Genomic DNA, 25,810 nt, shown 5'->3' on the forward strand with positions numbered 1-25,810 from the left:
TTCTCTTGAACTGCAAAGAGTTGTACTCTCAGTGCCATCAACTAAGGAGCACAGTCAAAAAAGAAAAGGAAGCCACTAATAACATAAGTTCATTCAATTAACAGATTTTAAAACAAGTAATTTCTGATATTACTTGATGTAGAAGAGTCCAGAAACTAGCTGCATGAACGTTTTTTTTAAAGAGTCATTTAATTTAATTTTATTTTATGTGTATAAGTGTTTCCCTGCATTTCTGTATGTGCACCATGTGCATACTTGGTGCCTACAGAGGCCACAATAGGGTGCCAGATCCCCTGAAGCAGGGAATGCAGGCGGGTGGGTCACCATGTGGATGCTGGGAATAGAGCCAGGGTTCTCTGCAAGAGCAGCAAACAGTCTTGACCACTGAGCAACCTCTTCAGCTCCCCACTGGTTGAATTTTTAAAGAAAAGAAATAAGGAACTTTAGATTATAGAGAGTATGTTCAGGATTAAGATCAAACAACAACTACAAATATGTGACCCAAAGCAAACACATACCATATTTCTCACAGTCAACCATATATACTCTTCCTCATGTTTCCAAACTGATTTGAAATTAGTGAAGAAAAACATATAAACATCAAGAAAGTGTGTGTTTAGTGTTTCTGGCCTCTGGGAGCACTGCTCACACACATTGTGCACTAACATACATGCAAGCAAAATACTCATACACATAACAAAAATACAAGAAATTAAAATTTTAAAGTGCTTGTTTAAAATTCAAGATTATGTATTTCAAAGAAATTTACTTTTAAGCCAGGCATGGTGGCGCACGCCTTTAGTCCCAGGACTTGGGAGGCAGAGACAGGCGGATCTCCGTGAGTTTGAGGCCAGCCTGGTCTACATAGTGAGTTCCAGGCCAGCTGGGGCTACAGGGAGGCCCTGTCTTAAAAAGACAAAAAAAAATTATTTTTTATTCCAATCTTAAAGAGCTAAGCATTATACCAAACTTTTGTATCAACAAAGGATTTAAAATTTACCATTTTATCCCTGATTTTTACTTGAGCCTTATTTAAGACAGCCTTTCCTCGTTCTTTCTTTCCTTTTTAACTGAGACATAGTCTCTCTCCATGTAACCTAGGACACCTTTGAACTCAAGATTCTCCTGCCTCAGCCTACCGAGTGCTGGGATTACAAGCATGTGCCACCATGCCTGGCAGCTTTTATGTGCTTTAAGTTCTTGATTTTTAAAAGACTGATAAGAAAGTAAGTTCAAAAGTTTAACTCATAGACTTACTGAACTTCCTTTGGTGGTTCCATAACACAAGATAAGTTTTCGATAATTATAAACACGGACTTCTGAGAAAATATTCAGATGCGCAGGTATATCTAAACAGAAAGAAAACAAAACACATTAATAGTACACATGCAAAATTGTGAAAAACAAATTTGAAAAAGAAATCATTTTGGTGAATTATATGCCTAGAAATAAAGGTCTTTAAATAAGAAATTTAGTTATTTTTGTTATGTTGACACAAGGTCTCATTAACCCAGGCTTGCCTCAAATTCCCTATGTAGCTGAGGATAACATTGAGCACCTCATCTTCCAGCCTCCACCTCCCAAGAGTTGTGATTACAGGCATGTATTACCATGCCTGGCTTGTTTTTTTTAAAGCATGAACTGGTACCATAAGAGGTCAGGACAGAAAGGCGATTTACTGAAATAGTCTAGCACAGTGGCCAGAAGGTTCCAATTCGTTTGCCCTCTTATTAACTTTCAGACAAGTTCTTAAGTCTTTGTGACAGGTTTTCTTCATCTGTAAAATAAGGAACACCTACTTCATAAGTGATTGTGAGATTTAAATGAGTTTGCACACGCAAAATGTCTATATTATATGCACACAGTAAAGTATTACATTATTATAACAGACATGTATATTACTCGAGTATATTTATGTGTTCAAATTCCTAGAAGTAAAAGAAACTTGACAGTGGTTTTCTCTGGGGAAAGGAAATTGAAGTCTGAGGTAAAAGAGACACAATTTTCTTTATTCTTTTGACTTTTTTAAACAATATGCATGTTTTGCTGCTTCTGTTATAGGGAGAAGGTACTTTTTAATTTAAAAGATTATTACTTATACCTGGTAGAGACCGTGCAAACTCTAATACACACTCATATAATCGTGCAATGCTGTTCCAGTCATTAAGAAACATTTCAACTACTTTTCTACCACCAACAGGTTCAGACAACAGATTTTCATATGTCAGGTAAACATGTCGAGATGATCCTATAGAATTCAAAAAAGAAGATTAATAATAATCGAGAGTTAAAAAAAAAAACAAAACTGTGCAAAAACAGTATGTGGAAGAGCTTACCTTGCTCCCTGGTAGAAGTGCCATTCAGTGGGCAATTTGCAAACACTAACTCTGCAACCCACGTGCGGTTATTTCTACCTTGTAATCGGAAAGTGCAATCAAGAAGACAGCGATCCAGGGCCTTTTGGGTCTCCTCATTTACTCCCTTACAGGGAGGAATTCTGGTGATAACAGCATATGAAGTTGAAGTGTAAGTTATACACAAAGACAAAGCACAATGTAAATAATGTTAGGTGTGACATCACAGCTTCAGTTTCAAACTCCACTCCTGGATACCTTCTGCAAAGGAAGTCATTCACAGCAGCTGATAATATTCAAACCCATATTTGTTCACATCAACCTGTATTTTAACAAAGTGATGTTTCTCTTTAGTTATAACCTTGTTACAAAAAAAACCACACATTAATTCTTGAGAATGAAAATCAAGCTAAAGGGAAAAATATATGTAAATCCATTCTTGAAGACAGGTTGATACAGTAAAGTGAATAAGGGCTCTGAAGTCAGGGATCTGCATCTGATTATGACTCAGTCACATTTAACTGAATTTCAGTTTCCCAAACATAAAAGACATAAAAGAATTCCATCTGGGCATGGTGGCACATGCCTTTAATCCCAGCACTCGGGAGGCAGAGGCCAGCCTGGTCTACACAGCCAGTCCCAGGCCAGCTGGAGCTACAGGGAGACCCTGTCTCAAAAAAGACCAAAAAAAAATTCCTTGGAGCTGGAGAGATGGCTCAGTGGTTAAGAGCACTGGCTGCTCTTGCAGAGGACCCAGGTTTGAGTCCCAGCTTCCACATGATGGTTAATAACCATCCTTAACTCCAGTTCCAGGGGACTGACACCCTCTTTTGGCCTCTGTGGGCATTTCACAATACAGGTGAACTTACACACATGTAGGCAAAACACTCATACACATAAACTAAAAATAGATTTTAAAAACTTTTTTAAAAGAATTCTTACAGGTCACTGATGAAAAAAGAAATGTATACCTTGGCTAACACAGCAGGTGTTCATATGCTAATCGCCCCTTCCACTTAAGGCAAATCTTGGTCATTGACTGAAATGCCCTACCAATGCCCTTTCTCCTCCTTTGCAGAACTGTGCAAAGAAGCTTGACTTGTATTAACTCACTTTACATATTGTTACATATACAAGAGGAATGCAGTAGCTTGGGATCTTAAAATATCTACCTATCCATTTTCCTACCTTTATCAACTATTCATGTTATCATAAAACACGAAGTAATGTCTTTTAGGTGTTAATAAGCTTTTAGCAATAGATGAAATAATGAGGTGCTATATTCATTATATAGTATCCCTTAAGTCACAGAGTGGTTGCCAGATTTCCTAATTATTCATATCATATCAAGGCAAAATAAAGCATATGTAACTGGAAATACAGAAACTTGGCTCAGTCTACTTATTCAGAATATACTACCTAGAATAGGGGTTTCTCAGTATGGGCAATACTAATTTTTTTGGCTGTGTAATTCTTTGCTAGTAAGGGCTATGTTGTGACCTACTCAATGTCAGTATCACTTCCCACCCCCTTTTCTCAGTTAATGGCAACCAAAAATATCTCTAGACATTGCCTGATGTTCCTTCAAGGGCAAAACTGCTCCAGGGTTGAAAACCACAGATTTAGATTTAAAGAGTAAAGAGACAGAGATTGCACATGGGAAAAAACTGCATTTGTGGGGAGGGCAAAAGCCATATGTTATCAAAAATGACATGATACAGTATTGCAATGTTCTTAATTGAAATATTTATCACCTCTTCAACATATAGCTTTTTCCTTTCTGTCCAATCATTTTGTTTCACCAGACAAATCTCACTACAGTCTAGGCTGGCCTGACACTTGAGGCAATCCTCATGTTTCGATTCAGCCTGCTGAGTGTTGGAATTATTGGCAGGCATCATACCTGGTAATATGTAGCTTTTAAAAGTTTTTCAGAAGTTAGCGAGGCATTAATAATGGAAAGCCAGAGGCTGGAGAGACGGCTCAGCGGTTAAGAACACTGACTGTTCTTGCAGAAGACACAGGTGCGAATCCCAGCACCCACACGGCAGCTAACAACCGTCCTTAACTCCAGTTCCGGGGGATCCGACAGCCTCTTCTGACCTCCATGGACATTGCACGACACGGGTGCACTTACCTACATGCAGGTAATACACACATACGCATAAAATAAAAAAAATTGGGGGGGGGGGAAGGCAAGAAGGTGAAGACCAGGAAGATGGAGGTAGACGGGGTGAGACCCTGGTGGCTGGTAGGTGGGTCAGGCAGAGGGTCGGGCAAGCCAGTGGGCGTGGACCTCCTGAGCCATTGGCTGCGGTTGTTGAGGCATAGCTTGCGCCTCACTCTTCCCACTTCCTCCTTCAGCATCACAAACAGGGCTACAGTACCATGGCAACCCGGAAGGCGGCCAGTCAGCTGTGGAGGGACTTCGGCTAGGAGCTGGCAGTAGAGGTAAACAGCCCCAGGGGGTGTGGACTGCCAAGGAAACAGGAGGGAGGAACTGGAAGTGGGCCTCTGGGCTGAGTGGTAGCCATGGGTAACTGGGTGAGTTGGACCCGTGGGTTGAGGCGCTGAAAGACGGTGAACAGCTGAAGAACCTGGAACGGGCGCTATGTGAAATGGTTTAGAAATTTTTAAAGCACCAAACATGTAGGGGGATCCACTATCTTGTTACCCTCTGCAGAGGTGTACATGGCCAATTCCATGACCTTATGAAACTCTTTAGAATTGGGAGAAAAAAAAATCACAAGATACAAGTTATCTACTGATAGATAATTCCATGGAGACCAGGATTCTTCTTGTAGCTGGGTATGGTGGCTGGGACCTATAATCTCAACTAGTCAAGGCTGAAGGCAAGAGAATCTCAAATTCAAGGTCAGTCTGAGCAGCAGCAACTTAACTAGATCTTTTACCAAAAAAAAAAGGGAGGGGGAGGGAGAAGTTTTTAAAGGGGAAAAGGGATATACCAGTGTTAGAGAGCTTACCTAGCACGTAGGAGGTCCTAGGTTCAATCCCCAGTACCACCATTAACTCCCCAAAACAATAAAGAAAGAAACTACATTAAATAAGGAGCTGTTCTATCAAAAATGAGCTTGGTTGTTACATGCTTATAAAGCCAGCACTAGGGAGGTAAAGGCAGGAGAATCAGTTCAAGGCTGAACCTGGCTTCTTAGTTCAAGACCAGCCTGGGCTAGACAAGACCCTGTTTCAAAACAAAACAACAGTAAATGCAGAATGCTTTCCAATTGCTTTCACAGATATGGTGAAAGCAATCAGCCCAAGTGTATGGCTTTTATGATTGATATCTACAAAAGCATAGAAATGCCAATGTTTGGAAACGTTTTGTAGCTCTATCTTCCATTTACAGCTTTGTTGAATGGACAGATACTCTGCTCCATGATGGCCTCTCTTCATACAGAAAAGAGCTAGGGATTGTTTATAACAAGTTCCAGATGAGAGTCCAATGGATGATCTGTTACAATCAGATCCAGATGGCAGTGGATGCAGCATTACCCCGTGTGGTATTGTCTCTGTATTTGGAAAAGCTGGTTCTGAAATATTTAAGCTTGCCGAAGATTTCACGCTACTTTCTCATGATCAGCCACTTACAATGCAGGGATATTATTGGTGCCACAATTGGATGTCGTTACTGTTTTCAGTTCACTCTATTACTATTGTCATTGTGGGGAAAAGACTGGTATCATAAAATTAGATGACACTTTAAAATATTTTCTTTTTAAAATTTATTTTGTGAGTGTGTGCACACAGATGCTACAGTGTATGTGTAGAGGTCAGAGGATAACTTGCAGGAGTCAATTTTCTCTCCTTCTACCATGTAGGTCCCAGGGATTGAACTCAGGCAGACAAGCTTGGCAGCAGGCAGCTTTACCTGCAGAGCCATCTTGCTGGTCCTAAAACATTTTCTTGAATTTCACAGAAACACCATATTGTGGAGAGCCTCATGACATCTGGCATATCCTAGACTACTTCCTGAAAATTCCGCCCAGGAAAACCTTTCTTTGTATATAGAAGTATATTTGACTTTTTAGTATGGGTATGGGTGTACATGTGTCTGTACAAAAAGAAAAAGAAACTGGTAGGTGTTTCTGTAACAAATTGTGAGCTATCTTGACATTAAATCATATCATCAATCAAAATGTTCCATACTAATGATGAGCATTTAGTACAATTTGAGACTGAAATTTAGTACTTTATGCTCTAGATTGGCCAGTTTGCCTGCTATATATTTGTAGTTTCCTCTGGACTGTTCAAACAAACAAAAAGGTAACTGACTATTTCCTTTTCTGCTTGGAAATGTTAACTATAGTGTTTATCTAGCATAGATTAATAAAATTAGAGCTTTTTTTTTAAAGAAAAATTCAGGCTGACTTCCACATAATCCATTAAACTTTATTTTACTGAAATGTATAATTACCTAAAAAAAGAGATTCTTCTTGGGAGTATGTTGTCATAACACTAAACAGATTCCCCTTCAGTTAAACTAAATTATTGTTTTATGTTGATCTGCATATTTCTGGGTTTTTCCGTTCTTTTTCAAAATATGGTCTCATGAAGCCCAGGCTAATCTCAAGCTCACTAAGTAGACAAAGATGACTTGAACTCTTGTTGTCAGCTGAACACTGTGGTACACATCTGTAATCCCAGCATTTGGGAAGTGGAGGCAGGAGGATTAGGAATTCAAGGCTATCCTCAGGAATGTAGCAACTTTGAGACAGAAGAGACCTTGTCTCATAAACAAACCGAAACAAGCCAGGCCAGCCAGGGCTTACATAGTGAGATCATGTCTCAAATTGAATAAATACATAAATTAATTCATTAAAAAATGACAAAGAACTCCTGTCCTCTTGCCTCTGCCCCTAAATGTAGGGATTACAGGCATGCACCACCACACCCAGCTTGTAAAGCTATCATCATGGTGCTTTTATCCCATTTGGTATACTGACTGAGCAAGTAACTTTCCATTTCAAACAACAATAAAAACTTAACTAGGTATAGTCCCAGCTTCTCAGGAGGTTGATGCAGGAGGATCATGGGTTCAAGGCCAGTCTGGGCAACGAAACAAGACTCCACCTCAGAATTTTTTTTCTCATACTATTTACCTTTTATTACTACCAAGATGATTTAGTTCAACTGTATTTTGGGTATAGAAACTACTTGTGTTAGCTGGGCATAGTAGCTCACACCTGTAATCTAAGAAATTGTAAATCCAAGGAATGAGGATTATCTAGAGCTCAAGACGAGCCTGGGCTACAGAGTGAGATTGTCTCAAACCACTCCCCTTAAAAAAAAAGAAGATATTATGAATGTTGGATAAATGTTGTTCAGCTTGGTAAGTGTACTCAGCAGACTTGCCCCTCCTTACTCCTTAAAACACACCCCTCCTCAGAGAAGTTATAAAGCAACAAATTCATATGGATCTTTCATTTTGAGTTTGGAAATATAAATGCAGAACATTATCTTTTTTTCATATTAGGCAGACTTTCTTGAAAGCCATCTCATTAGAAAATGAAACCAAAGAAGCTGCCAAGCTTTTAAGTGAGGGCTAAGGTTAGTGTGAGGCTCCTTCCAATGAATGCTCGAGTATAGCAGAACTCTCAAAGTGCATCCCATATCATCTTCAGTTTTTGTTGCAATTGTTGGTTTTCTGCGATAGACTAAACTGTAGTCCTGCCAGCATTACTGCATGGGGGTGGAGGGATAAAACCAGGTCCCGAAAAAGTAAATCTGATAAAACTATTACTGTGAAATATATTAGACAAAAACTAAGAACCGAGGAAGATATTTTCTAAACAAAGAGGATTAACCTTATCTGAAAATATCCGTAAACTCAAAAAAGTTTTTCAATTTCAATAGCTACTCCTGACTGACTTTTCTCCAGTATTGAACAAACTCAGAAATTAGGCTTTAGTTCTCTAGAGCACATGTATGTCAGCTTTGTTGAGACCTTCACAAATGTCACTAACTGTATTATAGCCTCACGGTGACAAGTAGGGAGGTCACTGAAAGAACTAAATAGAGTAAAAGTAGCACCCAAGTGTGCTGAAAGGAAAGGGTCCAGGGTTTTATAAGGTCAGACGTGCATATGCAGATAGACCAGGAGTCCCATGACTTGCAAAAAGGAGCTGTGCCTGTAGGAAGCAAGGAAACACATGGGGGAAACACAAAGCCCTTGCAAGTGTGTGGCAAAGACCAGGACCACTACTTGGGACTGTAACATGAGTTCAGGAGAAAATGGGAGGAAGTTTGCCCAAAGGCTCAAAACTAGGTACCAAGAGCATTTGCTCTCACCATATGTGTCCCAAGCCTCATGTGTGCTGAAGGATGAAGATTCTTTTGCATCTGTAGAAGGCAACAAGTCAATGAACCACACAGCAATTAAAGGAGCTTACTGTGATATATCTGATACTATGATTTCAGTGATGCAGCGAGCGATGCATCAAGGAGGCCTGCTCAGCAGATTTTCAAAGAGATAAAGTTAAACAGGAACAGAATACATTTTCACCAAAGACAAAGAAAGTGTGCCCAATTTTAAAGCTTAGAAGGATCAACTCATATTCTCATTAGTATTAATATATCTCGGACTAAAACCTTAAGAGGTTTCTCAAAATCAAATGTAGTAGAACAGTTTCACACTAACTAGATCAGTACATGATTTTTATTTCATAATAACAGACATTACTTATTTTTGCCTTCTTCACTTCTATACCCTACCACAATGGTATTAAATGGATGAACCTATCTTTAATTTATCCATGTCTATATTTTTTCCTTTAAGTACTAAATAAGAGGGGGGGAAAGCTAGAATTCAAACGAAGTGAAGAACATGAGGTGCATCCTTCCTAGGCAGGACTTCTGGGAGTTCTCTTGCGTTCAAGTAGACAGAAGGATGGAACATAGCAGTGGTAGAGCTATTGCTTAGCATGCACCAGACCCTAGGTTCTATCCCTGGTGCTGGAGAGAAGCCAAAGGGGATCTGAAACTTCTAAAAAAAAAAAAACATTTTAAGATTGTGTAAATCATGAAAAAGAAAACTAAAAGAATACAACATAAATGTTATCTATTTATCTGTAGTTGCCAAGAAGAGTTTAGGCAAAAAATCCTGTTATTTTAGGCAAAGCAATTCCAGCCAAATGTAATTAAATGTGCTCCATTTTCCTCCTTGTTGTCTTCTATTTTAAGTCCAGCTCTGTCCCTTGCAAAGTTTGTGTAGAGGTGTTAGAATAGCTAGCTGGTCTTCCTGGCTGATTGTCCTATTTCCATAATCCTTAATACCTAAGCATGCCAACACTTGGGTAATGCACATGCTATTTGCCAGCTCTGTTCATCTTGTACAGAAACGTGAATCCTATGTAAGCAAAAGTTAAGTCTTTGCTGCTCAGATTTGTGCCTTAGCAGACAGAGGATTTCAAGAAATAAAAATGCTTATATAGTAATAAAATATAGCATTAGCAATATCTCAGAAACAATATAATGTAACCTCGACCCCTCCCCTCAATCAGTTTCTGTACTGAAAAGACTGATTTCTTCGATGATACTCTAGCTCTCCAAGTCCACACTAGATCACAATATACAGGACAGGCATCCCATTAGTTTACTTCTTTCTTTTCCTCCAAGACAGGGCTTTAATGTGGCTCAGGCTGGGCTCCAACTTACTATGCAGATAAAGATGTCCTTGAACTTAGGGTCTTCTTACCTCCACCTCCTGAAGTGTTGGGTTGATGGCCATGTACCACCACACCTGGTTGAATGTGATGCCTGACAATTGAATCCAAGGCTTCCTGCATGCTAGGCAAGCACTCTACCACCTGCACTACATCCCCAACAATCATCCCCTCATGCACACTTTCTGAGACAGGGTGTCATATAGCCAAGGATGGCTTCAAATTATCTATGTAGCTAAGGAGGACCTGGAACTTCTGATCATCCTGCCTCCACCTCCTGAGTGCTAGGATTACAAGTGTGCACAACACCTGGTTTATGAGGTGCTGGGGACTGAACCCAGGGCCTCATGCATGCCAGGCAAATATGCTACCAATTGAGCTTTATTCCAGTCCCTTTTTTCCATGCTTTAATAATTTTTAGTGTACAAAACAATGTGATTCATTTAAGATATTTTCATATCATTGTATTTTACTCATATTCATCTTCCCACCCATTAGCTTTTCTTCTAAAAATTATTTGCCTTTGTCCTCTGTCCATTTAGAAGCAAACCTTGTTTGTGGTTTTGTACCTTTGTGTATGGGATAGGGTTAAGACATGGTCTTACTATGTAACCCAGGCTGGCCTCAAACTCGTGGAAAACCTCCCACCTCAGTGTCCTAAATGCTGGGATTATGGGTGTGTGCCACTAGGCCCCGCACCCCTGTTCTTTTGTATGCTCATTCCTGGTCATCCAATTTAATGCCTCAGCTACTATTACCAGGATGAAGACTTTGTATCACATTACCAGACTTGTTAGCCTGAACTTGACAGATATTACTCAAAGGATGTATAGGCCCCTCACATTTAGTCCTTTATTTCCGAAAACACCATCACTCATCATTTGCCCAAGATAAAACTCATAAGCATCCCTGCAGCCTCGCCCTTCTTTTTCACCTCCAAAAATCCATCTAATCACCAACCCTTGAATATTTCATTTCCTAAATCCTTTGAGGAACCCACCCTACCAACCCTAGTCCAAGCTACCAACGGTTCTAATGTGAGCCAATTCAGCAACTGGTTTTGCTTTGTCAGTCTCATTCTCGTTTAATTTATTCTCCATACTGCAATCAGGTTCATCCTTCAGAAAGGCTTATCTGCTGATATCAATTTCTACTTAAAATCATCTAATGGTTTTTTTGTGTGTATGTGTTTTGTTGTTTCATTTTCTGAGATGGGGATCTCACTATGATGTGCAAACTGGTCTTGATCTTCTGGCCTCAGCCTCTTGAATAGCTGGGGATATAAAAATGTGCTACAGCATCATCCATTTTCTGGTGGTTTCTGAAGTGATGTTAGCATAAGGTCTATACTGCTGAAAGACACAAAAACCCTATGGGATCTAAACCTCCTGGCTTACATCTCCAGTCTCATTCTCCTACCTCCTGCCTTGCTAAACTTTCAGCTCTAGCATGCTGAGTGCTCCCTTGCCTTCAATTCTTCACATTAGCAGTTACTGCCTTTGGTTAAGACCTTCAACTCACCCAATCTCCCTTTCCCTGGCTAATTCTCATCTCTCCTTCACTCTGAGTATAAGTGACACTTTCTCAGGGAGACCCATCCTGACCTGTGAACTAGCCCATATCCTCCTGCTTTATGAACCTAGAGCATCCTGGAGGATCTATCAAAAATCACTTCACATTCAGTAAGTATGTATTGAATGAATGAAATAGATGCTGAGAAAAGATACCCTAAAATTCAAGGTGGTATGGAATTGCCACTCCATAGGTTGAAGAGAACCTCCCCATTGGTAAATTTGACACAGAAATCTACAACATCCATGGGTTCTAAACTCTACTTTATGCTGGTTTGTGAGGGAGAGGAATAGCTCTCCTGTGTGACTGCAATGTGTGGCACGAAGTTAAAGCACAGGACCAGGGCTTACTTTAATAAGCGAATTGCATGGCTGAAGCCATCACCTTCCACTTGAACTCCTTGATGTGGTATCTCCAGATTGGACAACTGGGAAGAGAAAAGCACAGTAATATTAATTTTACAAAGGAGACTGCCTTTTCTTTGTACATTATTTTCATTATGTCTGGTTGAAGGCCAGTCTTTCACAAAATGACAATACATCAGCCATCTTGCAAACTACATTAAGCCCAGTACAATTCAAAGCTGCTTCAGACTCTCTAGTTTATAAAAGCAGGACGGGGGCTCAAAAGGTAGCAAGTCTTCAAAATTCAGGAGTTTAATATAATTTTTTGCAGTAGGCTTAAAGTAATCCAAAGTCAGTTCAAGTAGTTCCAAACAAAGCAACTGAAAACTGAGTCCATTTCTGTTTGTGATTATATTGTTTATTCAAAACAAAGTTTGAGTCAGTCAAACTCAAGGACAGTACTTAAAAACCCTTTCTGTGGAACTACAAGGCACACCAGAAAGTCATCTGATCCATCAAAGAAATGCTCGCCTTTGGTAGATACAGTCAGGTTTGCCACAAGAGAGAACTTCTATATACCTTGTTCCAAAAAGGATTCGACATTTGTCTGAGCCCTGCTTGGGGGCCTGGGAAGGGAAGGAGTTTAGAAAGCTAGCTGCTGAGCAAATAGTCAGTAGAAGTTCAGATTCAAAAGGAAATGAAGTATGGAATGGCTTTAAGAAAAAAAAAAGAGACTATTCTATCAACCTCAGAGATAAACATCCCAAATCCCCATTATGATTAAGTTATTCACAGCTCAGTGTAAATTATTATAAGCATAAAATGTGCTTGCTTTTGTTTTAACATATATAGAATTTTGAATGAGAATGTAGTTCAGTTTTTAAAAGCTTAACACAATTCAACAGAGTTCTGTCACAAGTTGGAGCAACCAGTAAGAGCATAGAGTAGGGGAACAAGGAAGGCACATGGTACAGGCAGCAGTCCCTGAGAGCCTGCACAAACGCACATTTCTGCAAATTCTGCCCTGTGCATAGCAGGGAAAGAGGACACAAATGCATCGTATTGACCCAAAATCATGTTTCTACTCTCTTCCTACCACAAAGGTAATAACCGAGTGACATTCATTTAATCACACAATAAGATCAAAGACTGAAAAGAACAGAGTAAGTAAATGGGAAACATGGATACTGTTGTGTATAATTTGGGATGTGTGGCTAGTTGCCATCCATGGTCACCCCCTCCTTTTTGAGACAGAGTCTTGTTATGTAGTCCTGACTGGCCTGGAACTCACTACGTAGACCAGGCTGGTCTCAAACTCAAGAGATTCATCTGTCTCTGCTTCCCGAGTGCTGAGATTAAAGACATGTACCACCATACCCAACCTAGCTAACCTCTTCTTTGGGAAATACTAAAAAATACAGGTAGAAAAAAAAATGCAGGTTGAAGCTAACATAATGGCATACACCTGTAATCCCCAAACTAGAGATGTGGAGGCAAAAGGATAAGGAATTTAAGGTTATCTTCAGGTATATAATGAATTTGAGGTAAACCTGAAATTCATGAAATCCTGCTTCAAAAAAACAAAACAAAACAAAACTGTTGCTTCACTTTACTTTCATTCGGACTTATGGTAGAGATCACAACATATTCCAGAAAGACACTCATTCTGCACCAGTCTGTTACTTCTTCCATGATACCAAAGAAAAAAATTAATATTTTTTCTAGTTTTCCTCTCATAAAAGTTCCCAGTATTATTAGTGCTTGAATAACATTCATGGCTTTATCAGCTCAAAACAAAACCATGCTTTATGAACTAACCATCTCTGATAGATTTAAACAATGTTCCTACTAGAAAGGAAAAGATGTTAATTCCTAAAAGTTGTCCTTTTTTTAATTGGCAAGAATTTAATTTCCAGGGCTAGCGAGATAGCTCAGCAGTTAAGAACACTGGCTGCTCTTGCAGAGAACCTGGGTTCAATCCCACTACCCACATGGCGGCTAACAACTGTCTGTAACTCCAATTACAGGGGATCCAACACCCTCTTCTGATCTCCAAGGGCATTGCACAAAATGGATGGCATGCAGGCAATATACTCATACACATAAATAATAAAATAAAAAAGTTTAAAAAGAATTTAATTTCCATTAATACATGGAAAATGTGAGAATCTGGAATGAGAGACAAAATAACAAGTGGTATTTTGTATGTCTACATGACATGCTGAGTACAAACTCGTCCTTCTCAAAATGAGCAAGATCACAACGGTACTAGTTCCTTCAGTGGAACCCATGCAGCTTCAGCAATATATCTTAAAAGTATTCTTTTCTTTAGAGCAGTCAGAATTGTTCCAAACACTTACCTCCAATCGAAGTCCTACAAATGGCATGTTGGTGTCACACATTGCAACAAAGTGAGCTAGAACTTTATTGAAGGCACACATTTCTCCTGATCGTTTGCTTTTCTTGGATTCTACTGGACATGGATCATCAGACAACTACAATTTAAATACAGAAACACAGGTGCATAAAAAGCTACATAGGTCAAGAAAAAGTTACATGTGATGCAATTTACTAAGGCAATTAATATACACAAGCTCACGATTAACCTCAAACAAATGTGGCATTCTTCCAACAAATTGTTAATTGAACAAATACTAACCCAGATGTGAGTAATCTAATAATAAACAGTATGTTTAACAAGTTCCTTTGTGGAAAATGATATATAATTATCAAGTATTTGGTCAAAGGTGGTGGTACATACCTGTAATCCTAACACTTGGGAGGCAGAGGAAGGAGGATTGAGTGTGAGGCCAGCCTGAGCTACAAAAGTAGTTACCATCCAACCTGGGCTACATAGCAAGATTCTGTCTTAAAAGAACAAGGGTTGGGGATGCAGTTCAGTGGTAGAGTGTCTAGCATGCAGAAAGTCCCTATTTCCATCTCCAGCACCACAAGGAGAGGGACATTTTCAAGACCAATATGAACAAATATTATTCAAGTTTTATTGATGCCCTTTTAAAAACGTATCTAATTCTTTTCCGTATTAAAAATAATGAAGTTGCCAGGCATGGTGGCGCATGCCTTTAATCCCAGCACTCGGGAGGCAGAGGCAGGTGGATCTCTGTGAGTTCAAGGCCAGCCTGGTCTACATGTTGAGTTCCAGGCCAGCTGGGGCTACAGGGAGACCCGTCTCAAAAAGAAAAAAAAAAAAAAAAAGAAGAAGTCATGGTGAGCAAATGCCTGTAAATGAGTGTTGCCACTTGGGAGGCAAAGGAAGGAGGATTACAATCTAGAAGCCAACCTGGGGAACGTAACAAGTGACAGGCCAGCCAAGTATACAGAGGAAAAACTTCCCCCTCACAAAAAAGGGGTGCAAAACTTTAATGCAAATAAATTCTGTGCTCACTTCATGTGATCATACCTTATGCTTGGTACCAGTTCTGGTCTGTTTCCCAGTTTTTGTATAGGAAACCAAGTCCTGGATGTTATCCTTGAATTGCTGCAGCAACAGCGCCATGACAGGGGTGTCCTCACGATCTGCAGTACTCACAGACATGAAGTAGTACTTGTACGACAGTTGTGTGGGTTTATTGGGAACCTCAAGCATCTCCACAACCTAAAGTGGCCCAAATCACAAAAGAAACTCAGCAGGATAAGCATCGTACACTTTCCATCTTACATCAAGTTGAGTTTAGAATTACAAATCTAGTAATCAAATCTAATCTATCTTTTTTAAAAATAAGAATAAATCGATCATGGTATTCTTAAAAAGCATTCTTAGAGGCTAGAGAGATGGCTCAGCTGTTAAGAGCACTTGCTGCTCCTCCAGAGGACCCCAGTTCCCAGCAATCACAGTGGCTAACAACCACTCCAATTCTAGGGGATATGATGCTCTCTTCTGGCTTCCTTGGGCACTGCACACATGTGGTGCCACTTACACACATGCAGGCAAAACACTCATACACAAAGAATAAAAATAAATGGATCTTTTTGTGTGTATATCATACGCACAATCTTATTCATCTATATACCCACTTCCCAAATGGCACCCTCCCATAGCCTCCCCACTCCCACACACTGGAGCCCATATACTCTGTCATCCCTGTTACTGCCCACTGTGTTGTCAGCGCCCCCAGCCATCCTCCAGTGCTTGTCCATCTGCTGAATCTAGTCAGCCTATCTAGAGAGCCTTGTTTTAGGAAGATCAGCTGTTCCTCATCTAGCAGCAATCAGTTGTCAATATTCCTTTTGATAAGATTGGGGTCTGCCGTTCATTTTCCCAGTTCTATGATGGGTTACTGTCTGGGAGTCTTTTAGGCCACTCTGGCCAATAACTTAAAGGAAGGTATCTCCTGTCTGGCATTGTTTTTTGTTATGTAGCCTTTAGCTATACATATAGACTCTTAAAAAGTATATTGACCCCTTTAATCTTTGGTTATACTTTCCTTTTGGGTGTTTAAGACCCTACAATTGGCCCAGATAAACAAATTTATTTTTACTCTTCAGGGGTCACATGGGCTTGTGAGGAGCCCCTGGCTCCTTTCTTTTACCAATTCTGCCTATGTGCACATAAGTCCAAGGCCCTGTTCGACCACAGGTGGCTTTACTTGGAAGCATGGAGGAAGTGATTCCTCTGTGTTGACCCTCCTCTTTGTAGACTGGACATTGGTTCAAGTCCATCTCATGGGGTCTCCACAGCATCCTTGATCAAGAGGACAGGTTACCCACCATAATTACAGGACATTTCGGGAGATGCCCATAGTACCCTGGAACTTAGTCAACCTAGGAGGGCAAGGAGCAAAAACTGTCCTTAATGTTCCTCTGACCAAATTAGTATAGGCCTCAAATATGTCTGTTAAACATACAAGAAGGTTAGTTCCACCAGTCTGGTACTTTAAATTACTGTGTGACATGTAGATAAATCTTGAGCTGTGGGGACCTAAAGGTCCCAACTTGCATAGATCCGAAAGGAAGTTACTGGTATCAGACAATTAGGGAAACGTGAATATAGACTAATTAATTATAAATATTTTGTACTTAATGTTAATTATCTTTAGTTACTTGTGTTTATATGCATTTGTATGTGCACATCTGTGTGTGATACAACGCCTTTGTTTTACTTTAAAATAATCTAGTGATGCAGACAGGTGAATTGGACAGGGTAAAAAAAACAGAATTGATCTGAAAAAAAAAAAGGATCAGAAATTAAAAATAAAACATTTTTAGTAAGTACATGATATGTACCCTGTTGTCTCCTAGTATGCCAGGCCCAGGCCTATAATCACAGCCATTTGGAAGCTGGGACAGGAACATAAGTTCAAGATCTGTCTTGGCTACAGAGTTGAGTTCAAAGCTAGTATAGGCAACATAGTAAGACCATGTCTCAAAAAGCACAAGAGAGCTGAGGGTATAGTTCACTGGTAAATCACTGCCTACCATATGTTGAGACCCTGGACTCAATACCCAGTACTGCCAAAATAAAAATAATAAAAATAGTAATGATAAAAATAAATGTCCTGCTAAAACATACATTTTTCACAGTGTGTAATTACATCACAACAGAGTTGACCAACAAATATAAAACTCAAAAATACATTTTAAGGGAGAAAAATGAAGTAAGCCTTTCCTAGTCTTCTTGATTCTTTTGTTTTGGGGGTATTCTTTTTAATATATATTTTTAATTATGTATATATGTATGCTGTGTCTCTGTGTGGATATGTGCATGTGAACGCAGGTTCCCACGAAAGCCAGGGGTGTCATATCCCCCAGGAGCTGGAGTTATAGTTGGTTATTAGCTGGGAACTGAAACCAGGTCTTGTGGTAGAGCAGTGCATGCTCCTAACTACTGAGCCATCTTTCCAGCCCTTTTTGTTTCCTTTTTTCAGACAGGGTCTCACTATGTAACACTGACTAACACAGAACTGCCTATGTAGACCAGACTAGCCTTGATCTCACAGAAATTCTCCTGCCTCTTTCTCCAGAGAGCTGGGATAAAAGGCATGCACCCCCATATCTGACTCTGCTATTCTTCTTAATGCCCATAGTACCTATTTTTTATCTTCCTAAAACAAATTATTGCTGTGCAAATAGGCACTGACATGAAAATCTGGCTATTTGTTGATGCTTAAATAAAGTCAGAAACTTTTTTAAAAAAATGTACCTACTTCAAAATTATTTTGTTTGTGGCTGAGTATAAAGGTTCACATCTGTTCACAGGTTGAATTATTATGTATTTATGCAAAATTTTTTCCTTTTTTTTTTTGTTTTTGAAACAGGGTCTCCCTGTAGCCCCAGCTATCCTGGAACTCACTATGTAGACCAGGCTGGCCTCAAACTCACAAAGATCCACCTGCCTCTGCCTCCCAAGTGCTAGGATTAAAGGCATGCGCCCCCACACCCCCCCCCCCCCCCTTTTTTTTTTTTTTTTTTAAAGACAGAATCTCACTGTGTAGCGCTCCCTGCCTTGCCTGGAACTATGTAAAGGAGGCTGGCCTCAAACTCAGAAGAAATGGCCTGCCTCTTCCTCTGGAGTGCTGGGATTAAAGGAAGGCATGCATGCACTACCACACCTCCTATGTACTCATCACCATCATTTCACATGTAGATAAGGCAACTCACTAAGAACTGAAATTAGAGCCCTTTGCTGCATGTCAAATCTAGTTCCATAGCTAGTGTTTTAAAATTCAGAAAATAGTAAAATCTATGCCAATGACAGACTCATTAATCTATATAACTTAAGATATCATCAGCTTATGCTTGGTGTCTAAGATGTTTGAAAGCTACAACCCAAAACTTAAAAAGAAAACAACACTCCTATGTCTTTCACTCAAAAGTCCTGAATTAAAATTTTCAAACACCTTAGATTTTTAGCCATAAGTATATACTTGTTATATACAAAAAATTTTGGTAAGCATGAAAATATATTTAGGTTGAATTTGTATTCCAGTATTCCAAGCTTTTTTTTTTTTTTTTTGAGACAGGGTCTCCTGTAGCCCCAGCTGGCCTGGAACTCACTATGTAGATCAGGGTGGCTTTGAACTCACAGAGATCTGCCTGCCTCTGCTTCCCAAGAGCTGGGATTAAAGGCATTCACCACCATGCCCAGCTGTATTCCAAACTTTTTTAAAAATTATTTTTATGTATGAGTGTTTCATCTACGTGTATGTAAGTGTACCTACTCATGCAATGCCCTAGGAAGCCAGAAGGCAGCATCAGATCCCCTTGAAACTGGAGTTTTGTATGGTTGTTAGCTGCCATGTGGGTGTTGGGAACTGAATCAAGGTCCTCTGGAAGAGCAACCAGTGCTCGTATCCGCTGAGCCATCTCTCCAGACCCATATTCCAAATTCTTTAAAAAAATTAACCAATTCAAAGATCTCAAAAAAAGCTAAATGGAAGAAAACACAGGGAGAAAGAAAATATGAAAAGAAAGGATCTTACTTTGAACTGAAAGGTACGAGGTCATCAACAAAATAGAGTATGCCTTCAATAAAGGAGGAAAAAAATAAAGCTACTTTAGCCAGCCCATATTTATGCAAATTCATACTCAACGGAAACCAAACAAGTTTATCTTGAACCAAAACACCTTCAAACCTTCATAGTAGTCGCACTCAAGTTTTACTTGTAACAGAGGAGATGCTTCATTCCAATCAGAAACTTGCCTACTATGAGTAAAAACCTAAACAAGCTAGAGCTCATTATAGCAGAGGCACGAGGGTGAGGGACAGAAGCTATATTACACATTTCCCAAGGCAGACATGACTTCTCTCCTTCCCCATTCCTACCAGAAGTTGAAAATAACTATCTGAAAGTCAAACACCAAGTAAAATTCATTTGCAAATTAAAGAAAGCATTCTAGATGCTAACAGAATTACTGAACTTGTTCACGCCCAATAATCTTTTGCATACTTACAATGTAGTACTGTGGAAGACGAGTGAGTTTGATAAACAATTTATGCTTAGAAAGGTTTCCAACAGGATGAGTTGAGTAATTGGAAAGCTGCAATGTTTCACTGCTTATTGTAGGGAGATGTTTTATAGATTGTTTGCAACGCTGTTGTCCAAGCCAAAACCTTAATTTAAAACAGAGAATCCACACCATAAAAATCAAACACTTTTCTGATTAACTGTAAGCCACCAATTTAAAAATAAAGCGCACTAAAATAATTTAACTAAAATTTAACAACTATATAAATGAACATGACCGCATCAATGAGTCATTTTCCAGTTTTCTATTGGGTTGCTAGTTCTAGAGTTTTAAAATTGTACTGTGAACAATGTGATTATTTTGAAGGCAAAACTAACTGTAAGCTTGAGATAGTAGCTTAGTTTATTATAGAGAATGGCCCAAACTAATTTCAACATCCTTTATAAAATACCTAATGTTCATAAAATAGATGACAAATAAGCATTAAAAATTTCATTTTTCTGGTATCACCAGAGACCTATAGGCCCACTTTTTTAAAAATTTATTTTTATTTTATGTGTTTTGCCTGCATGTAAGTGCACTGTGTGTATGCAATGCCTACAGAGGCCAGAAAAGGGCAATGGATGCTCTGGAACTGGAGTTACAGACAGTTGTTAGTCCCCATGTGGGTGCTGGGAACTCCTGTGCAAGAGTAGTAAGTGTTCTTAACCACTGAGCAATCTCTTTAGCCTCCAGCCTCACTTTTTATACAAATGTCTGGTATATCTAGCAGGTTCCAGTAAGAATTGAATTCTTCCTGTCCTCAGTTTCAGACACCACATTCACTGTGAAGTGTTTACTACAGAATTCCTCTCAGTCCTTTTATTTGACCATCTATCCTTGAGGCTGGGATACCACATAACTAAAGATGAAAAAGGAGACTACAACTGGTTCCCAGACTGAAGTCTGAAGAGCAAGCACTTTCACATCAATACAGCAATGCCAAATGCACGATCAGCAGATTCCTTCACCTTACGGAATGGTAAAAGATCGGTTTGGGTGCTATTACACTTAACATGGTGAAACGTGTGGTATAAATGATGTGGTAGTCATGCACATTAAAACCATGTTAGCATATGTGATATCTTAAGAGTAGTTTGCCAACTGTTACTCAAAGGGCAAGAAATTTGGAAATCTTTTTTATTTTTCATTCAAACCCTTCTTACGCTTAACCATAACTTTAAAGGATCAACTTGATAAAACTGGCTACTTGGTGAAGGAATGAAGATAAACTCTGAAAATATACAAATGTTGCTCCATTTTGGATAAACATTGTACCAGGATCCCTGTCTTAAAAAAACAAACCAAAGCTGGGCGTGGTGGCACACACCTTTAATCCCAGCACTTGGGAGGCAGAGGCTGGTGTATCTCTGTGAGTTCAAGGCCAGCCTGGACTACATAGACAGGCTGGGGCTACAGGGAGACTGTGTCTTGAAAAGACCAAAAAAAAAAAAAAAAAACCCAAATACAAGGCCCCAAACAACCCACATACTAAATATAAACCCTAACATTTTTAGTCGACAGACATAAAATACATGTACTCCAATAAATAAAATCAGATCAAACATAATAAGAAAAAAATTACCAAAGCTGCATTTTTCCAATTGTATATAGGCAGTTAGTATAAAGCTTACCTATACATGTTCTACAAAATCTTAATAAAACAAAAAAGACTGAACTAATAAGCCAGACATTAAGGGTAGATGCCTATAGTTCCAGCATTCAAGAGGCTGAGACAGGGAAATGCCACCATGCCTGGCAGTTTCTTTCATTAGTTATTAGGAAAAGGCATAGTAAGACCACAGTGAGCCACCTCCTCAGTTACCCTGTGTCCAAAGACAAGTATCAATTAAAACAGAAAAACAGACACCCTCATAGGCTAAACTTCAAAATGGTACAGCTACTTTGGAAAGCAGTTTGGCAGTTTCTTTAAAAAAAAGTCAAGCATGGGGCTGGAGAGATGGCTCAGTGGTTAAGAGCACTGGCTGCTCTTGCAGAGAATGGAGGTTAGATTCCCAGCACCCACATGGTGGCTAACAACCATTCATAACTCCAGTTCTAGGGGAAATCCGACGCCCTCTTCTGACCTGTGAGGGTATTGTACAACATGGGTACACCTATCTGCATGCAATCAATACATTCATATACATAAAATTAAAATAATAAATAAAATGCTTTTTTTAAAAAAAAAAGTCAAACATAAACTGTATTCTTTGCCTCAGCAATCCCACTATTGGGTATTGGCCAATGAGAAATGAAAATGTAGGGACTGGAGAGGTGGCTCAGCGGTTAAGAGCACTGGTTGCTCTTACAGATGACTTGGGTTCAAGTCCCAGCACCTACATGGTGGCTAACAACCATCTATAACTCCAGTTCCAGGGGATCTGATGCTCTCTTCTGTCTTCTGCATGCAGTGTACAACAGAGGTACACTTGCATACATGCATGCAACTCACACATACACATAAAAATAAAGCAAAAAAAATTTTTTTAAGAAATGAAAATGTAAATTCATACATAGGTTTACATGTGAACAAAATATTGTTCACAACAGCCACCTAGTGGCAATAACCAAACTGACTATCCACCAAGTTATGACTAGATAAAGAAAATGTAGTACATCCATTCAGTGGCATACTACTCAGGCATAAGGATAAAATACTGCTATATGCTACATCAATCTTGGAAATGCAAGTCAAAGAAACCAGTCACAAAAATCATCCCAAGACCTGAATGAATGAATGAATGAATGCCAGGTATGGTGCCACACACCTTTAATCCCAGCACTCAGGAAGCAGAGACAGGCAGATTTCTGTAAGTTCAAGGAGGCCAGCTTGGTCTACATAGCAAGTTCTAGGCCAGCTGGGGTTACAGGGAGACCCTGTCTCAAAAAAAACAGAAAAAAAAAAGATCATCCATCTTAAGCTTCTACGTATGTTAAATGTCCAGAAAAGGCAGACTGGAAAATCAAGAGTTCAAGGTCATCCTTGACATACAGAGTTATAGGCCAGCCTAGGCTACACAAGACCTTGTCTGAAAAGGAAAAGAACTATCTATAAAAGCAGAATTGGCAAAAGGAAGAAGGCTGTAGAATAACATATACATATACCCCTAAAAAGCCCAGAACCTAGTTTCCACTCAACCAAAACACACAACTCCCCTTCTCTCTTCGGCATTTAAGTTTAGTATATAGCCCTGCTTGGCCTTCTACTCACTATGGACTCATAGCAATCCTGCCTCAGCCTCGTGAGTGCTGCTAGGGTTACAGGATCACAATGCCTGGTTTGACAATTTAAGTTTTCATGTTCAAAATTTGATTTTTATTCCTTGGAGATGTGTAAAGTATTTTAAAATAAAGATTTTGAGTTAGGAATGATGACACATATCTATAATCCCAGTACTTGGGAGGTAGAGACAGGAGAATCAGTTCAAAGTCAGAGTTTCTATAATGGTACCTTAGGTACCACAGTGGTAATGAAACCGCACAGAATTATCTCTAGCTTCATTTCAGTTTTACTTAGTGTAACAGAGTGAGTTTGAAACAAACTGAATGAGTTTGAAACAAACTGAATGTTAGAGAAACAGGAACAACTATTCTGACAGTTTCCACTGCCAGATTAATACCACAAAGATTCTCCTGGATAGACAAGTAAGATTCTATTAGAGAACACGATACAAAATATTCCTTGTGTGAGTGATTTGTGAAGTACTTGCTCAGGAGAAAATGTGGCAAGGAATGAAAGTCAAGTGCAGTGCCCTTGCCACCAACATCTGATCTAATCTGATATCTGGGCTGCCATCCTGGAGCTATTCCGAAGCAATTTAGAGTCTAAAGGTACCTACCAAAAGGTGCTTAAGTTTCATGTCATAAACTATTAGGACAGCGACCCATCAAGAATAAGATGACAACAAAAAAAGATCAGTTTCCATTTTCAGTCTTGAGCTAAGTCAGTAACCTTACTTAAGTTGCTGAATCCAAGGAATGATCCTTTTCATGTCATCATTCACAGATTTTTCCATGTCGTCCAGAGTGGCTTGGTCTACAGAACAAAGAACTCATTAATTCACTGCTTACCCAACAAAGAGCTATGTAGCACACACCTTTAATTCCAGCACTAGGGAGGCAGAGGCAGGTCGATCTCAAAGCCAGTCTGGTGAGTTCCAGGCCAGCTAGGGCTATAGGGAGACCCTATCTCAAAAAACAAACAAAAAAAAAAGTGATATTTCCATGGCTCGGGGATTAAAAGAACTGGCTGCTGGGGCTGGAGAGACGGCTCAGCGGTTAAGAGGACTGACTGCTCTTGCAGAGGAGCTGGGTTCGATTCCCAGCACCCACATGTCGGCTATGAACCGTCCTTAGCTCCAGTTCTAGGGGAATCCAAAGACCTCTTCTGACCTCCGTGGCATTGTATGACAAAGGTGCACTTACATAACATGCAGGCAATATGCTCATACATATAAAATAAAAATAATAAATAAAATATTTTTTAAAATACTAGTTAAATAAGTTATGGCATGATCCTACAAAACTAACCTTGAATTACATTAAAAAAAGTAGACTGAACAACAGTTTTAATGCTGTTTTAATCACTTCCAAATTTTGAAAAGCTGAATCTTAAATCTTTTTTTTTTGTTTTAGATGACATTTGTCATTTTAATCAGAATTACTGAAACAAAACAACTAAAAAAGAAATTAATTTACTTCAAATTTTAAAATAAGTAAATACAAAAGAAGTATAAATAATTCATCATTCAAAATATCCTAATTTGGAGCAGAGAGAGGGAGAGGTGGAATTGATGTAAATACAGTCCTCATGTTTGAAATTCTCACAAAAATTTTGTAAAGCAAAAAATTTCCAATTTGTACATTTGTACAATTCATGCTGCTGAAATTATTGAAATGTAAAAGAACACTAAGATTTAAGGGACATGCTGTATTTACTGAATTGTAGTTTACCGAATGTGTACATTGTGTTTCAATTTCGTAAAGTATTACATGTGCACATATTCCTAGAAGTCTATAGAAAAATAACAAAAATATATTTGTAAGGCTGTTTTTCTGTCGTGGAATTTTTGTTTCCTTTTTGGTACTTTTTAATTTCTCCCCCATTTTCCTGTTAATATAGTCAACAAATCACATTTATAATACAAATGGAAAAACCATTTGAACTGTTCAACAGAACTGGGGAGAAATGTCTGCATGTCTGTCATTTCTTCTAAACTGAGCTGATTTGAACAAAGAATGTAACCCTGGGCAGCCCATGACCATGGGGTCAGGGCTTTAATCCCATTCACTTCTCCTCTGACTGGAAGAAGAGAGGGTGAGCCACATCCTGCAGTTATTGATTCTGGACAATAAGTCTTTTGGGTCAGTTTATTGAAGACTTCTGAGAAAAGTGTCCTCACTTTTAGGAGCAAGAGCTACAGGGTTTTTCTGTTCCTCTGGAATCTCTAGGGCAGAGAAGCTGAGACCTGCTGCAGCCATTGGATGAAGCAGCACATAGATCTCTGTAATCTACTAGGCATGAACCCTCTTCACTCCTCTTCTTCCTGGTTACTATGGTTTAGATTGTTTTACTACATCCCCTAAGAGTCATGTGCTAGCACGTTGGTGCTCAGTGTGGTTGTATTGGGAGTTGGTGGAGTCTTTTTGGGTAGGTATGCCCTCTGAGACAACCTCTCCTCCCACCCAATCAGTCAGCTTCAATTGCATGGGGGGGGGGTGGGTCTAAGGACAGATGCTGAAAACACGGAGCCATTGCCATATTGGACGCAGGGACCAGAGCCACGAATTGCAGTGAGACAGTGCTTAAAAAGCTGGTGGGGAGACTATGGGCGGGACACGCTGATGTGGTTTAAATATGGGGAAGAAAAAGCCTATGAGAATTCATGTC

General features: G+C 39.3%; 1 protein-coding gene across 2 annotated transcripts in view; it reads right to left on the bottom strand.

Annotated features, from left to right (window-relative positions):
- The window catches only part of Med14 (mediator complex subunit 14), a 107,724-nt gene that overhangs the window by 33,848 nt on the left and 48,066 nt on the right, over positions 1–25,810 (bottom strand). For both annotated transcript variants that reach the window (XM_008842956.3, XM_008842964.3), the window contains exons 12-19: positions 23,878–23,956; positions 19,864–20,023; positions 15,374–15,568; positions 14,313–14,447; positions 11,959–12,035; positions 2,337–2,497; positions 2,102–2,248; positions 1,258–1,349 (exon numbers count right to left, since the gene is read on the bottom strand). In XM_008842956.3, the coding sequence (XP_008841178.1) occupies positions 1,258–1,349; positions 2,102–2,248; positions 2,337–2,497; positions 11,959–12,035; positions 14,313–14,447; positions 15,374–15,568; positions 19,864–20,023; positions 23,878–23,956 (1,046 nt within the window). The remainder of the gene's footprint in view (positions 1–1,257; positions 1,350–2,101; positions 2,249–2,336; positions 2,498–11,958; positions 12,036–14,312; positions 14,448–15,373; positions 15,569–19,863; positions 20,024–23,877; positions 23,957–25,810) is intronic.

The sequence above is a fragment of the Nannospalax galili genome, unplaced genomic scaffold (assembly GCF_000622305.1).
Source record: "Nannospalax galili isolate Female #2095 unplaced genomic scaffold, S.galili_v1.0 scaffold270, whole genome shotgun sequence".
NCBI lineage: Eukaryota > Metazoa > Chordata > Mammalia > Rodentia > Spalacidae > Nannospalax > Nannospalax galili.